Source organism: Nanorana parkeri, unplaced genomic scaffold (genome assembly GCF_000935625.1).
Source record: "Nanorana parkeri isolate BGI_ZX_2015 unplaced genomic scaffold, ASM93562v1 scaffold969, whole genome shotgun sequence".
NCBI lineage: Eukaryota > Metazoa > Chordata > Amphibia > Anura > Dicroglossidae > Nanorana > Nanorana parkeri.
In genome coordinates this window covers 396,326-416,061 of record NW_017307237.1, presented here as the reverse complement: position 1 = coordinate 416,061, position 19,736 = coordinate 396,326, and the positions used below count along the sequence as shown (strand labels likewise).

Sequence of the window (19,736 nt, the reverse complement as noted above, 5' to 3'; positions counted from 1 at the left end):
CAACTTGTAACTTTCTATCTTGATCATAGACTACTGGGAGTTGAAGGTAGTTTTCTTACCCCTTTAAACAGATATTACGGTGCAAAACTAAACATATTATATTGCTTTGCAACCATAGGTAAAGACCTGGAGAAAATAGAGGTCTAGTGCAAAGTAATCTCTCCATCAAGGTAAAGAAAACAAAGTAGATGATTGTGGAAGACTGGTACCACTCCTCCTATACTCAACATTGGGTGTGTAGTTGTTGCGATGGTCTCATGTGAATGTGCTCTTTGTAAAGTGCTGTGTAAATTGTCGGCTCTATATAAATACCTGTAATAAAAATTAAAAAAATGTTTTAAATACCTGGGGGTGCACATCTCTTATATTCTCACCTGCAGTGTGCAGCGACAATACAACCAGCATAGTGAAGAAGGCTGGCCAGTGCTTTTACTTTTTGAGGAGGCTGAAATAAAATAAATGGGGCACTTCAGTCCTCACTTCCTTTCATAGGTGTTTGGTAAAAACAAATCCTCACCTCTTGCATCACCATGGGGTATGGTAACTGCTGCAAAGAGAAGGGCACTGCAGTAGCTGGTAAAGAGTGCACAGAGGATCACTGACAGCAAGCTAACCACCATCAATAATGTTTATAATATCATGAGGGATTCTTCCCATCCAGCTTATGGGTTGTTTCTGACCGTTTTAAGGTGGAGGTTGTGCAGCATCAGGGCTAGAACCACCAAGCTGAGGAACAGCTTCCCCAATGCTGTAAGAGTATGTAAGTCTGCATTATACTGAACAGCTGTTAAAGTATTAGTAGTATTTATCCTTATTCTATTTTTTTTAACCTTATACTTATGTATAAATATTTATTTAATATTTTAATTTAAATGTGTGTTAGTGTGTTTTCTGTCTAGATTTAATTATTGTTACTATGGGGGCCGGAGTACCATATTTCCTTCCATTTCATGTCATTTGCAACATGTTCTGGATTGACAATAAACATATGCTCACACAAGGAAGCACAAGGAATATATAAATATAAATATATACAGTATTACATATTACTCACCTCATTACTAGATGGCAAAGCTTGTTGTAAGCTGTAATTTTGAAGTCCAGAGTCATCAGCATCCATAAGATTATCCACAGTGACATTTTTGTTAGATTGTACATAGGTGAAGTCATCCGTTGAGTCTAAAGCCACACACACATTGTATGAGTAGGTATAAGGTAATGTTCCATTGCTATACATGGAGAGTATTCTAGGATCAGCTGGAGGATACAGGCTAGCACTTAGAGATCCAAGGTTTGGTGCATGCTTTTCTTCTCTGCATTTTGATATAATGACCAGCATTACAGTACAAATAAATAAAAAGGAAATCAGTGCTAGTGCAATAACTAAATATAATTGCACATTGGTTTGAGGATCTTCATTGATGTGATTGCTGACTTTAGGAACCACTTGCTGGAAACTATCTGCAACAACAAGGCTTAAGGTGACTGTAGCTGAGAGAGAGGGGATCCCATTGTCCTTCACCATCACCAAAACCTTATGATTTAACAGCTCCTTTTCCTGAAAGACACGTGACGTCTTGATTTCTCCAGTGTGTTCATCAATAATAAAATGAGATGTCTCTGACACATGAATGAAGTGATAAGAGAGCCAAGAGTTATGTCCAGAATCTGCATCCACTGCAACCACCTTGGTAATTAAAGAACCTGGTTCAGAGGAAAAAGGAACCATCTCAAAGATAGGTAATCCACTAATTTCTGGAGATGGGTACAAAATTGTTGGTGCATTATCATTTTGATCCAAAATATGTATAATTAGTGTTGTACTACTGTTCAGAGATGGGGATCCACTGTCTCTGGCAGTTACCTCTATTTTGAATTTCTTGCACTGCTCATAATCAAAAGATTTCTGAGCATACAGAACTCCAGTTTCCAAGTTAATAGATATGAAGGAAGGTAGAGGCTGAACTTCTAAACTGATACCCAAAGTGGAATAAAGAATCTTAGCATTGTCTCCGCTGTCAGGATCAGATGCTTGTATTCTGTAGATCATGGCTCCTGGTAAATTGTTCTCTGGCACATAAGCAATATAGGTAGATTTCATAAAAAGTGGCGCATTGTCATTAACATCTGATATGTCCAGTTTGATGGTTCTTCTGTTGGAAAGAGAAGGAGAGCCTCTATCAGTAGCTAAAATTGTAATATTATAAGATGACTGCTGTTCTCTGTCCATAAGAGATCTTGTAGCTATTCTGTAATAGCTGTCAGAGGACACGATCAAATCAAAAGGTATTGCTTCAATTATCTGACAGTCAACCTCCCCATTTTCTCCAGAATCCTGATCATGAATTTCAATTAGAGCTATCATAGTGCCAACTGCAGAATCCTCAGGTATGGGAGTAGAGAAGGAGCTAATTATTATCTCAGGAACATTGTCATTGACATCAATTACTTCTATCAATACTTTGCAATGAGTTACAAAACCACCTCCATCCTTAGCTTGTACAGAAAGTTCATAATTTCTTGCTGTATCAAAATCTAAAGCTCTCTTTGTCTTAATTTCACCACTACTAGGATTAATATTAAACATGCCTGTGTGATGAATATTACCTGATGTTTTGCTAAATGAATACGTAATTTTTCCATTGATACCTTCATCTTTATCAGTTGCATTTACAGTAATTATATTTGTATTGATTGGTACACTTTCAATCACACTGGCTTTATACAGTTGTTGAGTACATAATGGAACATTATCATTAGCATCAGTGACAATGATCTTTATTATAGCTGTCCCAGACCTCTCAGGATGTCCTCCATCTAATGCTGTTAAAATTAATTCATGCTCCTTAAGTGTCTCTCGATCTAAAGGCTTTTCTAACAGAAGTCCAGGAAATTTGCTCCCATCTGGACTTATACTTTCAGTTAGTGTAAAATGTTGATTATCACTGAGCTTATATGTGTCTATTGAATTAGCACCAATATCAGGATCTTCTGCATTCTGTAATGTCAGTCTTGTTCCAGGCAGAGCTGATTCTATGATTTCCATAGAAAATGAATCAGGAGTAAATCTGGGGGAGTTATCATTTATATCCTCAATTTCAGTTCTGAACTTAACAATGTTAAAAGGATATTCAGTCACAGCATCAAAGGTTAGGAAGCAGGTTGTTTCTGCCCCACAGAGTGCTTCTCGGTCTATCCTGTCCTTCACATACAGATTTCCATTGTCTAAATTCACAAATAAATATTTTTCTGCAACACGTGATACAATTCTCAGCTTTCTAGATGAGAGTTGTTTAATATCTAATCCCAGATCATCTGCAATATTTGCAATGACAGAGTCTTTTCTCATTTCTTCAGCAATGGAATAATGAATCTGACCAGATACTGAATGACAAAGCCAGGGAAATAAGAAGAAAAATAGTACTTGCCAACTTACTCCTTTGTATATCTGTGTGTGAGGTTTCATCTGATCCATTCTCAGCATTTGCTATCTAGAATAAAATAAAAGTCCAGTCCAATGGGCTAGGAAGTTCATTTGCTTAATCCATCCACAAAAAACAAGAGTAAATATTCTGTATTTTGGTGTGCACAGAGAATTCAGAAAATGGCTGTGCACCTCTGTGCAAATTTGCAGTATGTGAGTGATAAGCATACTAGTGGATCTTCAGCTCAGTATACGTCTTCTTATTGGTCAAACAGCGGCGCTCTGAGGTGAAATGAAATACTTTTAACTTATTACTGATTGTGGAGTTCGAATAATGTCTGTTTCTCAACGTTGGGAATATTAAACAAAGGCAATATTATAGTTATTTAAAAGCTTTTAAAATACAGTAAATTGTAAATTTACTGTAAATTGTAAGTTTTGTCTATCTTGGCAATTTTTAATAATACTGAGACCTTTTCAATCAAAATACATATTAAAGTGGATCTGTTATTAGAATATACTCTTCATGTGGATTACGAAAGAATATGTTAGCTTTAGCAAATCAGCTTTGTTAAAAAAAAAAAACATATTTAGAAAAGGCTGCAAAGGTCACTTTATGCATTAGGCCTTGTCCAACGCAGTCCTAACACATAAACAAAGCGAAATGCCTTTTACCCTATATATTCAGTTTACACCAATGCACTGTAGTGGTATACGCTAAAAAAAGTAGGACATCTAATTTCTCTCTGTCTAAAGATTTTCCCAACACAAGTTCTAAAAAATGACTTCCATCTACATTGATAAATTCACTCAATGTGAAATGCTGATTATCACTGAGCTTGAATGAATGCACAGAATTAGTTCCAATATCTGCCTCTTCTACACTTTCTAGACAATACTTGGTTTAAGGTATACTGAGCTTAGGGTGACGGGAGGATGCTAGTTTGTGTCCTCCCGTTACCCTAAGGAGAACTATGGGGAAAAGCCCTGACCTCATAGTTCACCTTTAAGTCCAGGGTCAACGCAGCCGTCTACCAGGAGATTTTGGAGCACTTCATGCTTCCTTCCGCAGACAAGCTCTATGGGGATGCTGACTTCATTTTCCAGCAGGACTTGGCACCTGCCCACACTGCCAAATGTACCAAAACCTGGTTCAATGACCGTGGGATTACTGTGCTTGATTGGCCAGCAAACTCGCCTGACCTGAACCCCATAGAGAATCTATGGGGCATTGCCAAGAGAAACATGAGAGACATGAGACCAACAATGCAGAAGAGCTGAAGTCCGCTATTGAGCATCCTGGTCTTCCATACCACCTCAGCAGTGCCACAGGCTGTAGCTTCCATGCCACGACGCATTGAGGCAGTAATTGCTGCAAAAGGGGCCCAAACCAAGTACTGAGTACATATGCATGCTTATACTTTTCAGAGGTCCGATAATGTTTTATGTACAATCCTTGTTTTATTGATTGCATGTAATGTAAACATTTTCTGAGATTGTGGATTTGGGGTTTTCATGAGCTGTAAGCCATAATCATCACAATTATGACAAATCACGGCATGAACTATCTTGCTTTGCATGTAATGAGTCTATCTCATATATAGACTCACTACATTAAGTTGCATTAGTGAAATAAATGAACTTTTGCACGATCAACTGGCTTGATTTTTGAAAACTATACTTCAGAGTTAATTTTCAGCTAACACAACTAAATCCTTTCTCATCTCCCAACAGAAGGAGGTGCTTTTTATTGCACACTAATATTTCCCAACTGGATCACACATTGGATGAGTGTTGTAGTGTGTGCTGGTGACCCTACAATGCCAAGTTGTATGATCAGATGTCTCTCCACCCTCTACCCACCTATGACCCCCCCTTATTGGGCATTTTTATATTTTAATGGAAAAACAATCATAGACTTACATGAATTTCTGGATGGTCTTACACCAAGAGTGAAACACTGCAAAATTATCACATTAATGTGCATTAGGCATATAAAAGTAAAGGACTTCAAAAAGGTTGGTAAGTCTGCCAAAGATACAGATTTACACTGAATATATTATATAACAGTTTTAGATATTTATTATTCAGATTATAAATACATTTAAATCACTGTAGCATAGATTACATGTTCAAAATTGGTAAATGTTAGACTTTGGATAAAAAGTTGCATCATAAAACAGCTTTATATACAGTTGTTTTGAAAGCTTCCTCAATTAAAAGATTCATTTTACAATTCTATGATTTTAGAGTAAATATCATGTTTAATTTACATTTTACTTGCCTTGTTACTGGATGTCAAACCTTGGTTTAAACTATCGTTTCTTAGTCCTGGGACAACGATGTTAATAAGATTGTCCGCTAGAACATTTTACTCAGACTTTACATAGGTCAAGTAATTTTTACTTTACTGTCCAGAGTGACACAAACATTGTGCAAGTAAGAGGTAATGTTCCATCACTGTGTGGAGAGCATTCTAGGATTGGTTGGATGATAGAAATGTGTGCTTAAAGTTCCAAAGGTCGTATGGTCTTCGCTTTACTACATTTTGATATATTAAATAGAATTATAGTAGAATAAGCAAAAAGGAAATGAGTGCTAAAGCAACCATTAAATATAACTGCAGAGCGGTTTGGGGAGCGTCTGGTTGGATTTCTTTTTTTTTAAGCATGTACATTTTATTATGAGAACAGACATTTTATCAAGAAATATCAATTGAATAACCAGTGCAATAGAGAAAAAGAAAACAAAGATACACTTACAAAATAAAAAAAGTAGCTACATGTCTTGGTTAATGAGACATATCAATGTATATAAGAGTGCAATCAACTAGTACACAATAAACCAGAGCTCATGAGAGCCAACAATTGGAGAGACAGAACTGAACGAGGTGGATCGAAAGAAAAGGGTAATGCACAAGTAAATGTCCCGAACAAAACCTAATGATCATAAGGAATAGGGTAGAGAGGTGAATGGTCGCTATGTGTAAAGAGTGGAAGTAACAAATATCAGGACTGATGTGGCATGGATGGGACAAAGAAATGGTGGTCTGGTTGGATTTCTGATTTTAGGAACCACCTTTTGAAAATGTACTGCCACCAGAAGGCTTAAGGTCACAGTAGCTGAAAGAGGTGGAATTCCATTGTCCTTTAACATCACTACAACTGTATAACTTAATACATCTTTTCCCAGAAAGACATGAAATGTCCTGATTCCCCCGTATGCTCACTCAGTCAGAGCTACCATTGTGTCATTTGTAGACTCTTCAGGTATTGGAGTGGATATTGTGAAATGGTACTAAAACTTGTAGAAAATGATGAAAGAGCCAGAAATTATGTCCAGAGTCTGCATCTACTGCAATTACCTTTGCTGCAAGAACCTTGCTTGGAGGCAAAAGGAACAATCGCAAACACTGCAGACCCTCCATCATCTTGTGATGGATAAAAAAAATTGGTGCATTATCCTTCTGATCCGCTAATAATTATTATAGCTATGCCATTAAAGGATGGGGATCCATTCATTGTCTTTCACAATTACTTGAATTAGGAACTCCTTGCGTTGCTCATAATCGACTGATTGTTAAGCATACAGAACTCCTGCCTCCATGTTGATGGAAAAGTAGGAAGACACTACAAGACTATCCTTATGCATTGTCTCCAGTTGTCTCCAGTATCAGGATCTGAAGCTTACATTCTGTATATTGAGGCTCCTACCAAATTGTTCTTCAAATTGTTCTTTGGTATACAAGCAATATATAAGCAACATAAGTAAATTTAAATACTGGTGTATTGTCATTAGTATCTGATATCTCCAGCCTGATGGTTCTTCTGCTTGAAAGTGGGGAAGATCCTCTGTCAGTAGCTACTGACTGTTGTATGAGGACTGTTGCTCATTGTCCATAGAAGACCTTGTAGGTATTCTGTACTTCCATCTGAATTGATGTTCTCAGCCAGTGTAAAATATTGATTGTCACTGAGCTTGTATGTCTGTACAGAATTAATACCAATATTCTAGATCTAGATCATCGGCATTTTTGTAACAACTTGCTGTCCGGAGCAATTTCTTACTGTTTGCACACATGTGATAAAATCTGAATGTTGGGCTACAAAAACAACTTCAAACCCCCAAACAATAATATTTTTTGAAATCAGAGGCCCTGCAGAATACAAAAATGCTAGTTGCAAATGTTTATGTTGCACAGTATTTGCGCAAATGTTTATCAAACCAGTATTTTTAGAATACAATACACTAAAATTAAATTTAGTGCACAGAAACAGAATATAATACCCAATTTTTTGTTAAAATATAAAAAATGGGGTCACGTCGGGTAGAATTCTGACCACAGCATCAAAGGCTAGGAAGCAGGTAGTTTCTGTCCTACAGAGTGTCTCTTTGTATTTCCTGTCATTTACATACAGATTTCCATTTTATCTAGATTCACATAAAAATATTTTTCTGAAGCATGGGATACAATTCTCAGTTTTCTCAATGAAAGCGGACTAATATCTAGTCCAAGATCACTTGCAATATTTGCCATCAGGTAGTCATTTTAATTTATTCTGCAATATAATAATGAATCTGCCCATAGATTGAATGACACATTCTTTTGTATATCGGAGTATAAAGCTTCATTTCAGCCATTTAAAGTATGTTATATTCCTTGTAATGTCCTGCATCTATCCTTTAGACCATGAAGGTGGGCAGCATATCTTGATTAATACATTTATACAAATAAGAGCAAATCATCCAAATCATCTGTGGAGAGAATTGAGAAATGGCCTTTCCCCTTTTTGCAGATCTGCAGTGTGAGTGACTGAGATAAAAATGCTAGTGGACCTCCAGCTCTGTGTTTTTTCCTTATTGATCAAACAGTGGTGCTCAGAGGCTGAATTGAGGAGCTGCAGCCCTGAGATATTTAAAAATGTAACCTTTTATGAGACTAAACATATAACTCTAGTCATCATTTTATTTAAAAAGAACGACTCCAGGTTTTAGACAAATTAATCCTTTCAGTGGGTCTACCCCTGCACTGTAAGGATAAACTGCTCCTTTTTCTCTAGGTGCTTAATAAAGAAGAAATACTCACACGTCATTGGCCCTGTGGCAGAGATCACTCACCTCTCATCCCTTCCACTCTGGCTGTTGTATGTTGCTCAGCGTCCTCACATCTAATATAGATGAATGCACTGTATTAGACCTCATGATGTTAGAGGGGACTTAGACCACTAGAGCCCAGGGGAGGAGAGGTTGTGGAACTGGTTTAGCTGCCAGGCAAGATTGAGAATTAAGTGAGTATTTCTTCTTTTCTTTAAGCCCCTAGAGAAAAATGAGTATTAACCCTTGCAGTGTGGGAGTAGCCCCACTGCAAGAGCTAATTTTCCAAAAACCTGGAGTTGTTCTTTAAATTGCTGTACTGGGGATTTGATTAAAAGTGATGTTTTCAACAACTTCAAATGTTAACCCCTTAAAAAAATTAAAGCTTGAATTACAAATGTTTCTTCAAGAAAAGGCATGTACATTCTATTTCAGTCACTGTTTTGTTATAAAACAGTGTGAAAATTCTAGTAACGGAATATGCACTGCATAACATAAGTACTTAGAACTGCAATTTATGTAAAGACAAATGTGGACAAATGGAAATAAATTAATAAAAAAAGCATTACTTGTAAGTATCCTGAATATATACCTTGGAAAACATGTAAAGAAAATAAACTTGCTTCATGCTAACTAGAATATGTGCTTTATTATTTCTGATTCATATTTAATTTCTAGGTCTTCTTTCATAATAATACATAAATAATACATAGATTCACCCAGGTTTGAATTGTCATTGGTTCAGCAAATCTTGTTTGAGTTCAGCAAATCCGAACCCAAGGGAATGCCATTGGCCAGAAGGTTGGTGATTTTATATAGCAAGGCTAGATCCACAGTTACTTGACACAAAGTGCACAGGCTGGGGTATTACTACAAGAATAACGATAGTGCAGACGACGCAGCAGTGTAAAAGTGGCCAGTAGCAGGACAATTTTAATCAGGGATAATACTTTTTCCAATATGTAAAACTGGGGTAAGGCCTCAGGCGCACTTTAAACATGCTGACAGTACTATGTGTTAAACCCTTAATCACTATCTTGGTGGGCTTTACTGAGGTAAAGCCCACTAAGATAGTGATGATGGGGTTAGTCAGGCAAGCAGATGTCCAAAGCAGGCATACTGAAAATGGCTGCATCTTTTACTAGATAAGGCAATTGGAAAATAAGGGTGATGGCAATCATGACTGTTGTTCAGGAATGAACATTTTTAAGTTGATGAATTGAAGCTTTAGGCTCTTTTTAAACATAAGAACAAAAGTAAGTTCCAATGAAAGTTGTTGTTTTTTTCACTCATTAGACTTGTTTTGGACACAGTGGGGGTGATTTACTAACCTAAACACACGCAAACACCAGGTGCGTGTGATTTTTACACAGCAAAGCGTATTTATCAACCAAAAAGTCTCTATAAGCATATTTCCACTAATGCCATATATGGAAAAATCATGCACATGATGCATATATAATGCTGCTTCACAGTTTAGACAAAAATGGTTAGCTCATGCATTTACATTCCTTGCATTCATCAACGCAAGCAACACAATGTAGAGCTAATTTACACAACATCACCTTGCAATTCAGGGCAGGGCTTTGCACAACACACCTGCTGAGTATGTACACACTACAAAGGTGTTTAGATTCCACCCATAGATCATGCTGGGAGGGAACACACTACAGAGGTGTATACATGTTTGTGGTGTGTTTATAAGGTTAGTAAATCAACCCCAGTATGTCAAAATATGTTGGTTAATGTGTAAACCTAAAAGATTTACTAGATTGTATATTGTATAGAAAACACTACTGTATAGTTAAATCATGATATTGACCAGGTCCTAGCTCATGTAACATATGGAACATCACGTTTGCCCTTTTCTATGATTTATGTAGGGGCAGTTCTATGCAATGAAGTCAATAGTACATTTGTTTTTCCAAATGGTATCTTCTCATTTCTTTTACATCCAATATTATTATGAACCTTTTAATTCCAAAGTAAGAACAACATAAGTATGATTTACAAGTTAACTGCTCAAAGAAAGTAGCCTATATTTAGCAATGGAGTTTCAAAAGGGGATTTACAGAAAATTCTTTATTTGATTTACATGGTTCAAACAGTCAAATATTTAACTAATGCTTACCTATGTGTGATCATTCCTCACATGTTCTAGCTGGGGATTTTATGAGACCAAAACATGAAAAGGCCCTATTAAGCATCAGGATCTGTAATTACTCTTAATGTACTGGGGCCTCTGTTAATGAAGCAATGTTTGATGTGGGTCCAACTGACTACTAATAACTTTAAAGCAAGCAAACATATAGGCACATATAATTCTCTGTGTGGGTTCGGAGACCAGCTGATTTCCAAAATAGCAACCATACCAGCTTAAAATTACAAAACTGTTTTCAAACTGAGATAAGTATATGTAGGTTTTGCATATGATCAACTCTTAATCTTTTTTATGTACAATGGTACCTTGGTTCACAAACTTAATTGGTTCCACGATTCTGGTCGCGAACCGAATTGGTCGCAAACCGAATCAAATTTCCCCATAAGGTTCAATGTAAATAAGGTTAACCCGTTCTGACCCCTACGAACGTGGTCGTGAACTGATTTTGGTCGCAAACAGAATCAAATTTTCATAGGGTTCAATTTTACATAAGGTTCAATGTAAATACGGTTAATCCGTTCTGAACCATATGAAAAAAAAATGTTTAACCACAAAAATATGAAACAAAGTACAATACGAACAGAGTGAACACTAACTTTTCTTGCGGCGACTTCAGGCATGGAGGACAGGAAGGTGGGGAGGAGGTTATTATTTGGAGGGAGAATCCCCCTCCATAAGGACATCGGGGAGATCTCCTTCAGAGGTATCCTCTCTTCTTTGTTGCTTAGCTGCAGGTTCAATTTTGGCAAAACATTTGTCACTTGTTTTTTACTGCGCTGCATAACCCTCCAGAAATGAGAGACCATGTTGTTGTTCATCAGATTCAACACTCTGTTCATCGCAGTTATGTTGGGGCAGTGCTTCTCAAAGAAATCCTGGCACTCATTCCATTTTTCCATAACGGATTTGATCACATCACAGCTAACCTCCTCCCTGTCTTCCTCTTCCTCAGTGGAATGTTACTCAACAAACACCTTCTGCTGCTCCCTCTGGAGTTCAGCAAGTTATTGCGTTGTGAGCTCCTCCTTATGGTCCTCAACAGGTTCTTCAATGTCTGAACCATCGACGTCCAGACCCATTGTCTTGCCCAAGGACACAATCTCCTCCACTACCAGTGCATCAGACTCTTCCGTGTCACCTTCAATGACACATTCTGGCCACAGTTTTCTCCAGGCTGAGTTTAAGGTCCGGTACGTGACATCTTACCAGGCTTTGTCAATGAGGTTGATGCAGTGAAGGACATTGAAATGTTTCTTGCAGAACTCTTTCAGAGTAAAGGACGCCTCTTCAGTAACATTAAAACACCTGGTGAAGAGTGCCTTTGTGTACAGCTTCTTGAAGTTGCAGATCCCTTGCTGGTCCATGGGCTGCAGAAGAGGTGTCATGTTGGGGGGAGGAACTTGACCTTAATGAAGTCATACTCAGCGTCCATATCATCCACCAAGGCTGGAGTGTGTGCCGAGGCATTGTCCATCAGAAGAAGGCACCTCTCAGGCAGTTGGATGTCAGAAAGATATTTCTTAACGGTGGGTGCGATAAAGAAATGGGAATGGAAATGGTTCTGGGAATGGTACACCAGTAGTGGCTTAATCTTCAGATCGGCACTTGCGTTCGCATACAGCAAAAGGGTCAATCTGTCCTTCATGGGCTTGAGCTCCGGCAGTGCCTTTACCTCCTGCGTGATAAAGGTTCTGTTCAGCAGCTTCTACCAAAAGTGCCCTTTTTATCGCAGTTGAACACTTGTTGAGCGAAGTATCCTTCTGCCTTAATGAATTCCGCAAAGTCTTTCTTGTAAGCTTCTGCAGCGGCCTTGTCAGACCTGGAAGCCTCACCATGTCCTATCACACTGTGGATGCCACTTCTCTTTCGGAATTTATCAAACCACCCTCTACTGGCTTTAAATTCATCACTAGATGAACCTGTAGAGGGGTTTTGTTGCAGTAAATCACTGTGCAATTTCCTGACTTTTTCACAGATCATAGCTTCACTAAAATCACCTGCCAGTTGTTTTTCATTCAACCACACTAACAAAAGTTTTCCCACCTCTTCCAGTACTTGTGTCCTCTGCTTGGTTAACATTGTTACTCCTTTTGCAACATCAGCTCCTTTGATGGCATCTTTATTCTTCCAAATAGTTGAGATGGTCAACTTCACCATCTTGTACTCTGAGGCCAGATCAGTCACACGAATACTGCGATCATGCTTTTCTACAATTTCCTTCTTCAATTCAATGCTTATTTTCTTCAAAACCTTCTTGTTACCATTCTTGCTCTGCATTTTCTTGTTACCTTCATTATTGCGCTGCACTTTCTTTTTACCACCATTTTTGCTCTGCACATTCTTGCCACCTTCATTAAAGTTCTGCACATTCTTGTCACCTTCATTAAAGCTCTGCACATTCTTGTCACCTTCCTTAATGCTCTGCATGTTCTTGTCACCTTCATTAACACTCTGCATGTTCTTGTCACCTTCATTAATGCTCTGCACATTCTTGTCACCTTCATTAACACTCTGCATATTCTTGTCACCTACATTAACGCTCTGCACATTCTTGTCTCCTTCATTAACGCTCTGCACATTCTTGTCACCTTCATTAACGCTGCGCACTTTCTTTTTCCCACCATGCTTTCTCTGCAACTTCTTGGATTGAATTAAGTAATATTGTACAGTAAAAGCTTCACAGTAAGTGTGCACAGCTCTGTCTGCAACTGCGATCTCGAGTACAGGTAGCCACGACCACGTGTCAGATCGCCGAAGATGGCCACGATCACGTTCATCACCCGGAGGCAAAATATTGCCAAACTTCCTGGTCGCAGACCGAATTGTTCACAAACAGAAGCGTTCGTGAACCGAGGTACCACTGCATTTAGCTTTTCCCCCTTTTTTTCTCCTTATCAATTATACTGGTGACCACCTACATATAAAGGATCTACAAACTCCAAGTGTTTGATAAAGCATGGTCCATTGATAAAAATGGACATACAGGGTCTTATTTATCAATTTGTAACCTAAATAAAGCTTTTTGTTTTACCCACAAGCAGTAGATTATACAGGGGTCAACACTTTAACATTCCAACACTGATAACTAAATTGCTTGTTGGCTGTGCAAACAACAGACACAAATTAACAGCTGACTCTTATTTAGTACATCAAGGCATGTAATCATATAATAAATGTGTTGCTAAGCCTAAAGTTGGGCTTGAAGAGACCAACATAAACAAAAAACTACTGTTTTATGGAAAAAATGAAAAAAATTTACATTGTTTGAACAGTTTTCTTCCTAAAAAGCTATGTCATTTTAAGAATTGTTTTGCCCCAGTGATTGTTAATGTACAGGCCAATCACAGGGGCACACTTCTCCATATCTAGGTCTGTCCCAGGCTAACCCCCTTGTGCAGTTCTTAACAAAGTTATGCAGCTTACAGGGATTTCATTGGCTGACAATCCAGCAGCGGTCCTCTTGAACTTGACACTTCTGTCTCAGAAGAGATACAAGGACTCCCTATTGACTCATTTACCTAATGCTGCTAGGGCAAGTGTCCAAGTTTCTGAAGACAAATGACCCATTCCACACCATATGCCAATGATTTGTCAGAGTGAATGACATTCGGGAAATGGAGAACCTCCCTGTGGGTATGAGAGGTAAAACAGGGAAACATACACTTACATTGTTTTTTGGACATCACATTTAAAAATTAAATTCAAAGTTATTATTATTATTTTATGTTTAAACTTTTAGCAAATTTAATGTAACACTTACCTCAATTAAAGCACTAGATTGTAAAGCGTTATTTGAACAATCATTTCCATGTGCTGAGTCACCAGCATCAATAAGATTATCCACAGGGACATTTTGGTCAGATTTAACATAAGTGAAGTCATTTTCAGCTGAATCCAGAGCCAAACAAACATTGTAAGATAAGGGAAAAGGTAATGTTCCATCACTGTACATGGACAGTATTCTGGGATCAGACGGAGGATATAGACTTGTACTTAGTGATCCAAATGTTGGTGTATGCTTTGATCCTCTGTATTTTGATATAATGACCAACATTACAGTCACAATGAATAAAAATGAAATCAGTGCTAAGGCAATTACTAAATACAATTGTAAACCTGTTTGAGAAGCTTCATTTATTTGATTGTTGACCTCAGGAACCACCTGCTGAAAGCTGTCTACAAGAACAAGACGTATTGTGGCTGTTGCTGACAAAATGGGAATACCATTGTCCTTCACCATGACCACAACCTTGTGATTCATTCCATCCTTTTCTTGAAAGGCACGCGATGTTCTAACTTCCCCAGTGTTCTCATTGATAATAAAATGAGATGGCTCAGTCACTTGTATGAAATGGTAAGACAGCCAGGAATTATGTCCAGAATCTGCATCCACTGCCACCACCTTTGTTATTAAAGAATCTGGTTCAGAGGAAAAAGGGACCAGCTCAAAGACAGACTGTCCACCGCTTTCTGGCAATGGATATAAGATTTTTGGTGCATTATCATTCTGGTCCACAATACGAATGGTAAATGTGGCATTGCCACTCAAAGATGGAGAACCACTATCGCTAGCAGTAACTTGCAATTGGAACTCTCTGTCTTGCTCATAGTCAAATGTTTTCTGTGCATAAAAAATTCCGGTCTCTATATTGATAGACAAATAAGATGATACTGGGAGGCTTGATGTATTTATGTTCGAGACTGAGTAAGTAATTTTGCCATTTTCTCCACTATCAAGATCTAAGGCATGTATGCAATATATTGAGGCTCCTGGCAAATTATTCTCTGGCACATACGCAATGTAAGAGGATTTCTGAAATACTGGTGGATTGTCATTTACATCTAAAATGTCCAGTCTGATGGTTCTTCTTCTGGAAAGTGGAGGAGATCCTCTGTCAGTAGCTACTATGGTGATATTATAAGATGACTGTTGTTCTCTGTCCATAAAAGTCCTTGTAGCTATTCTGTAATAACTGTCAGATGACAATATCAAGTCAAAAGGCATAGCATCAAGTATCTGACAGTCAACCTCTCCATTGTCTCCAGAATCCTGATCATGAATTTCAATTAGCGCTACCATAGTGCCAACTGCAGAATCCTCAGGTATTGGTGTGGATAATGTGCTAATTAGTATCTGTGGTTCATTGTCATTAACGTCAATTACTTCTATTAATATTTTGCAATGAGTAACAAGGTCTCCTCCATCCTTAGCTTGTACAGAAATTTCAAAGTGTCTTACTTCTTCAAAATCTAAATGTCTGTTTAGTTTAATGTCACCATTTGTGGGGTGAATGGTAAACATGCCTGTATGATGGACATTCCCTAATGTTTTGCTAAATGAATATGTGATCTGTGCATTGACACCTTCATCTTTATCAGTTGCATTTACAGTAATTAATGTTGTATTGGTTGAAATGTTTTCATTTACACTGACTTTATATATTTCTTTCAGAAATACTGGAAAATTATCATTTGCATCAGTAACAATAATTTTTATTACAGCAGTACCAGATCTCACAGGATTTCCCCCATCCAAGGCTGTTAGAGTTAAAGTAAGCATGCTCTGTGCCTCTCGATCTAGGGATTTTTCTAACAAAATTTCTGGATATTTAGTACCATCTGGTCTGGCTTTGTCGGTCACTGTGAAATGCTGATTTTCACTTAACATATAGGTCTGCACAGAATTAATACCAATATCTGGATCTTCTGCACTTTGTAAAGCATATCTAGTTCCAACTAAAGATGATTCTATAATTTGCAAAGTAAATATTTCATGGAAAAAGTTGGGAGAATTATCATTTATATCTTGAACTTCTAATTTGACCTTAACAATATTAAAAGGATATTCAACCACAGCATCAAAGGTTAGGTAGCAGGAAGCTGCTGCTCCACATAGTGTCTCTCTGTCTATCCTGTCCTTTACATAGAGATTTCCATTATCTAGATTCATATAAAAGTATTTCTCTGAAGCATGAGATACAATTCTTAGTTTTCTAGATGAGAGTTTCTTAACATCTAATCCCAAATCTTTAGCAGTATTTGCTATAAGAGAGTCTTTTCTCATTTCTTCTTTAATGTAATAATTAATCTGACCAGAGACTGAATGACACAGCCAGAAAAATAAGAAAGAAAGTATTACTTGCCATCGAATTCCTTTGTTTCTCTGTGTTTGAGTTTTCATCTCTGTTCTTTTTAGGCGTTTTGATGATAAATATTTACAATCCATCCAAGATGAACATATATAATTGTAATCCACTTGTTTATGGAGAAAAAGATCATATATTATCCATCTGACAGTGCACCATACTCTAGAAAATGTGTCTCCTCTTCTTTCAAATCTGCAGAATGTAGATGTTTAAAATAACAGTTGATCTCAATTTCTGAAACCTTCTCCTTCCTGGTCAAACAGCGACGCTCAGAGGAAAAACTGAGGAATTGCAGATTTGTAATATATTTTTACATTTTTCCTTTTTTAATAAAAAAAGCTACTGTATGGCTTTTATATATGTCCCCTTGCTAAACTAGTTAGTGTTGAGGTAAAACAAACTAATGCATTACAAATAAAAATTGCATTGGAATTGAAAGAAATAGTTTTTATGTTATATTTTTAACAGAGAAATGTTGTTGTGTTAAAATAACAGCATTTTATCTGTATATTGTTGGTAGTGCTATGATTAACTAGACATAGTCTTTTCCTACCTATCATTGTGTAAAAACAAGATAATTTAGCTCATATACTGCCAAACATTCATTTTTCAGTGTCACAGTCATTATGTTCCTATTCCATAGACATACAACTGATTTAGAGTATGCAGTCCCCAAGATCTTCCACAAGCCGTTGGCATGGTACCTACTGTCACTTAATTACAATTTACAGGCATTTGGTTATGTTCAGGCATGGGTACATGTAGGGCCCTGGCAACTTCTTTTTAGTATTTGAACATATAATTTTGGAACTACTGGGTATCTGGTTCTTGGATAACAATGTACACCTTGTTCCTGCTTATCAATCTATACTTGGTTCTTGGATAACATTGCTGTTGTTGCTGCATGTTATTAAGCACTTCATCATCATGGATTAATTGAGTTATGGTATTAACCTATGCATTCTCCAAGTTTGCAAGCATAGTTGTACTTTAAAACCCACTCCAAAAACCTGATGTTTGTGTAGCAATGTCCGTTTTGCTGCATGCTATAGAGCTCTTCTTGAGAAGGAGGCTCATCTTAGAATTCTACTGAAGATAAAGCAAGATGCTGCAGCCCAAGTTATTTTACTGACGAGTAGCACAAACACTCATAAACATCTTGTATTGAGGCATTTGAATAAATAAACATGTATACCAGGATACCAGGGAGCAAAGACTGCTCCCATATTAGGACTGTTAAATTATTGTTTCTTTTGAGCAAATATCTATAAATCCCTAACATTTGTTTACTGATCAGTAACATATTCTTCTACACCATCACACCAAGTAACTGTAACAAACACACTGTTAAAACTAACCAGTACCTACCATTAACATACTGTATATGCTATTGCTGAACTACAATTATGTACTCTGTAACACATTGGGGTCGCAAAGTTACAAAGTGAGGTTAAAAAAGACACCAGTTCATCGAGTTCAACCATTGGAGAAAAAACAAACCGATTGAAAAACATCAATAAAAGGAACCCTATACCGACAGTTGATCCAGAGGAAGGCAAAAAGCTCCTACAAAACATGGTTCAATTTGATCCTACAGGGAAAAAATCTTCCTGTCCCCCAGTACAATTTATTATTATCTGGATCAACAAATTCTGGTGTTTTACTTAAAACTGTTATAATCCAATTATATCTGCATCCAGATTTCTTTTAAACAAATATCTAAGTAGTTTCTGATGTAGTCTATTCCACAATTACATAGCTCTTACTGTCAAAAGGTCTTTCTGAATGCAAAGGTTAAACCTCTTTTTCTCAAGACACAAAAAGTGCCCCCTTATCCTTAGCAATTCCCCTTTTTTATTTTTTTTATAAATTCTTTATTTTTCAATTTTTTAAAGCTTACACCGTACATAAAGGGACAGTGCAGGAAAAGGAAAAGGGTATACATATACATTCTTGCAAGTATAGACCAGCATGGACATTTCAAACTGTCAAAAACAAACAAACAACTCATTGTTTAGCCATACAGGCACCTGAGGTTAGAGAAGAAAAAGGGAGGCAGCTTTCTGGTTCGTGTGGTAGAACTGAAAATGGGTAGTCGGGTGTTTTTGCCGGCTGCGCTGTCATTTGAGGTGTCTGATGTAAATGACTGGCCCGTGTCTTATTGGTAAGTGCTCTCTTTATCAATTGCAAAGGGGAATTAAAGAAAAAATGAAAGGACAGCTGACGTAGCACCTCGCAGGTTGTATGCGGGTAATAATCTAGTGGAGAGCACACATGTATACATAGTACCCACTTATATGTTGGGTTATTAAATAAGTATGGTGGGGTAGGGAAGAGACCAAGTGGTTTATTAATGGTTATCAATAATACCTGAGGTCTGTGTAGGAGAGTGAGGGAGGGAGAAAAAAAAAATTTCAGGAGGGAAGGGAAGGGAGGGTGTTAGATCAGAGTATGGTATATTAATGCCCCCCGTGTCCGTTATGATCTCGGTTGCTCTTCAAAGGTGATATATTCAGTCGAGAATATAAATTCCATCCAGGGATGCCACGTATTTAAGAACGAAGTATAATTGTGGTTAAGCCCTTCGTGACGGGAGACGTACAGTGTACGTCCCGTCACAAAGTGGCTATATGACTGGCCACGTACACTGTACGTGCCGAGTTATATTAGCCTCTGTAATGCTGGTAACTGCTGATTCTCAGCAGTCCCAGTCATTAATTAATGCCTCACTATTGAGACATTCATTAATGAAATAGTTAAGCTTTTTTAAAAGCTTCTTTCTTTCATTAATGAAAGAATGAAGCCTTTACATTCAGATACGGGTTCGCTAAATAGCGATCCCGTATCTGACAGCTGAAGATAGCAGAGAGGTAGCAGTGACTCACCTCTCTGCTATTCGTTTTGACAGCTG

At 37.5% G+C, this 19,736-nt stretch overlaps 3 protein-coding genes across 3 annotated transcripts in view; all 3 read right to left on the bottom strand.

Moving 5' to 3' along the window:
- The window catches only part of LOC108795461 (protocadherin gamma-A4-like), a 290,173-nt gene that overhangs the window by 240,943 nt on the left and 29,494 nt on the right, over positions 1–19,736 (bottom strand). The window lies entirely within an intron of this gene.
- Positions 1,040–3,484, bottom strand: LOC108795463 (protocadherin gamma-B1-like). Its single transcript, XM_018566717.1, has one exon. It carries the CDS (start codon positions 3,482–3,484, stop codon positions 1,040–1,042), a length of 2,445 nt encoding a protein of 814 aa, XP_018422219.1.
- On the bottom strand, positions 13,736–16,860 carry LOC108795443 (protocadherin gamma-B1-like). The gene is made up of 2 exons (XM_018566688.1): positions 14,440–16,860; positions 13,736–13,780 (listed from the first exon to the last, which is right to left on the bottom strand). The coding sequence occupies exons 1-2, from the start codon at positions 16,858–16,860 to the stop codon at positions 13,736–13,738; spliced, it is 2,466 nt and encodes an 821-aa protein (XP_018422190.1).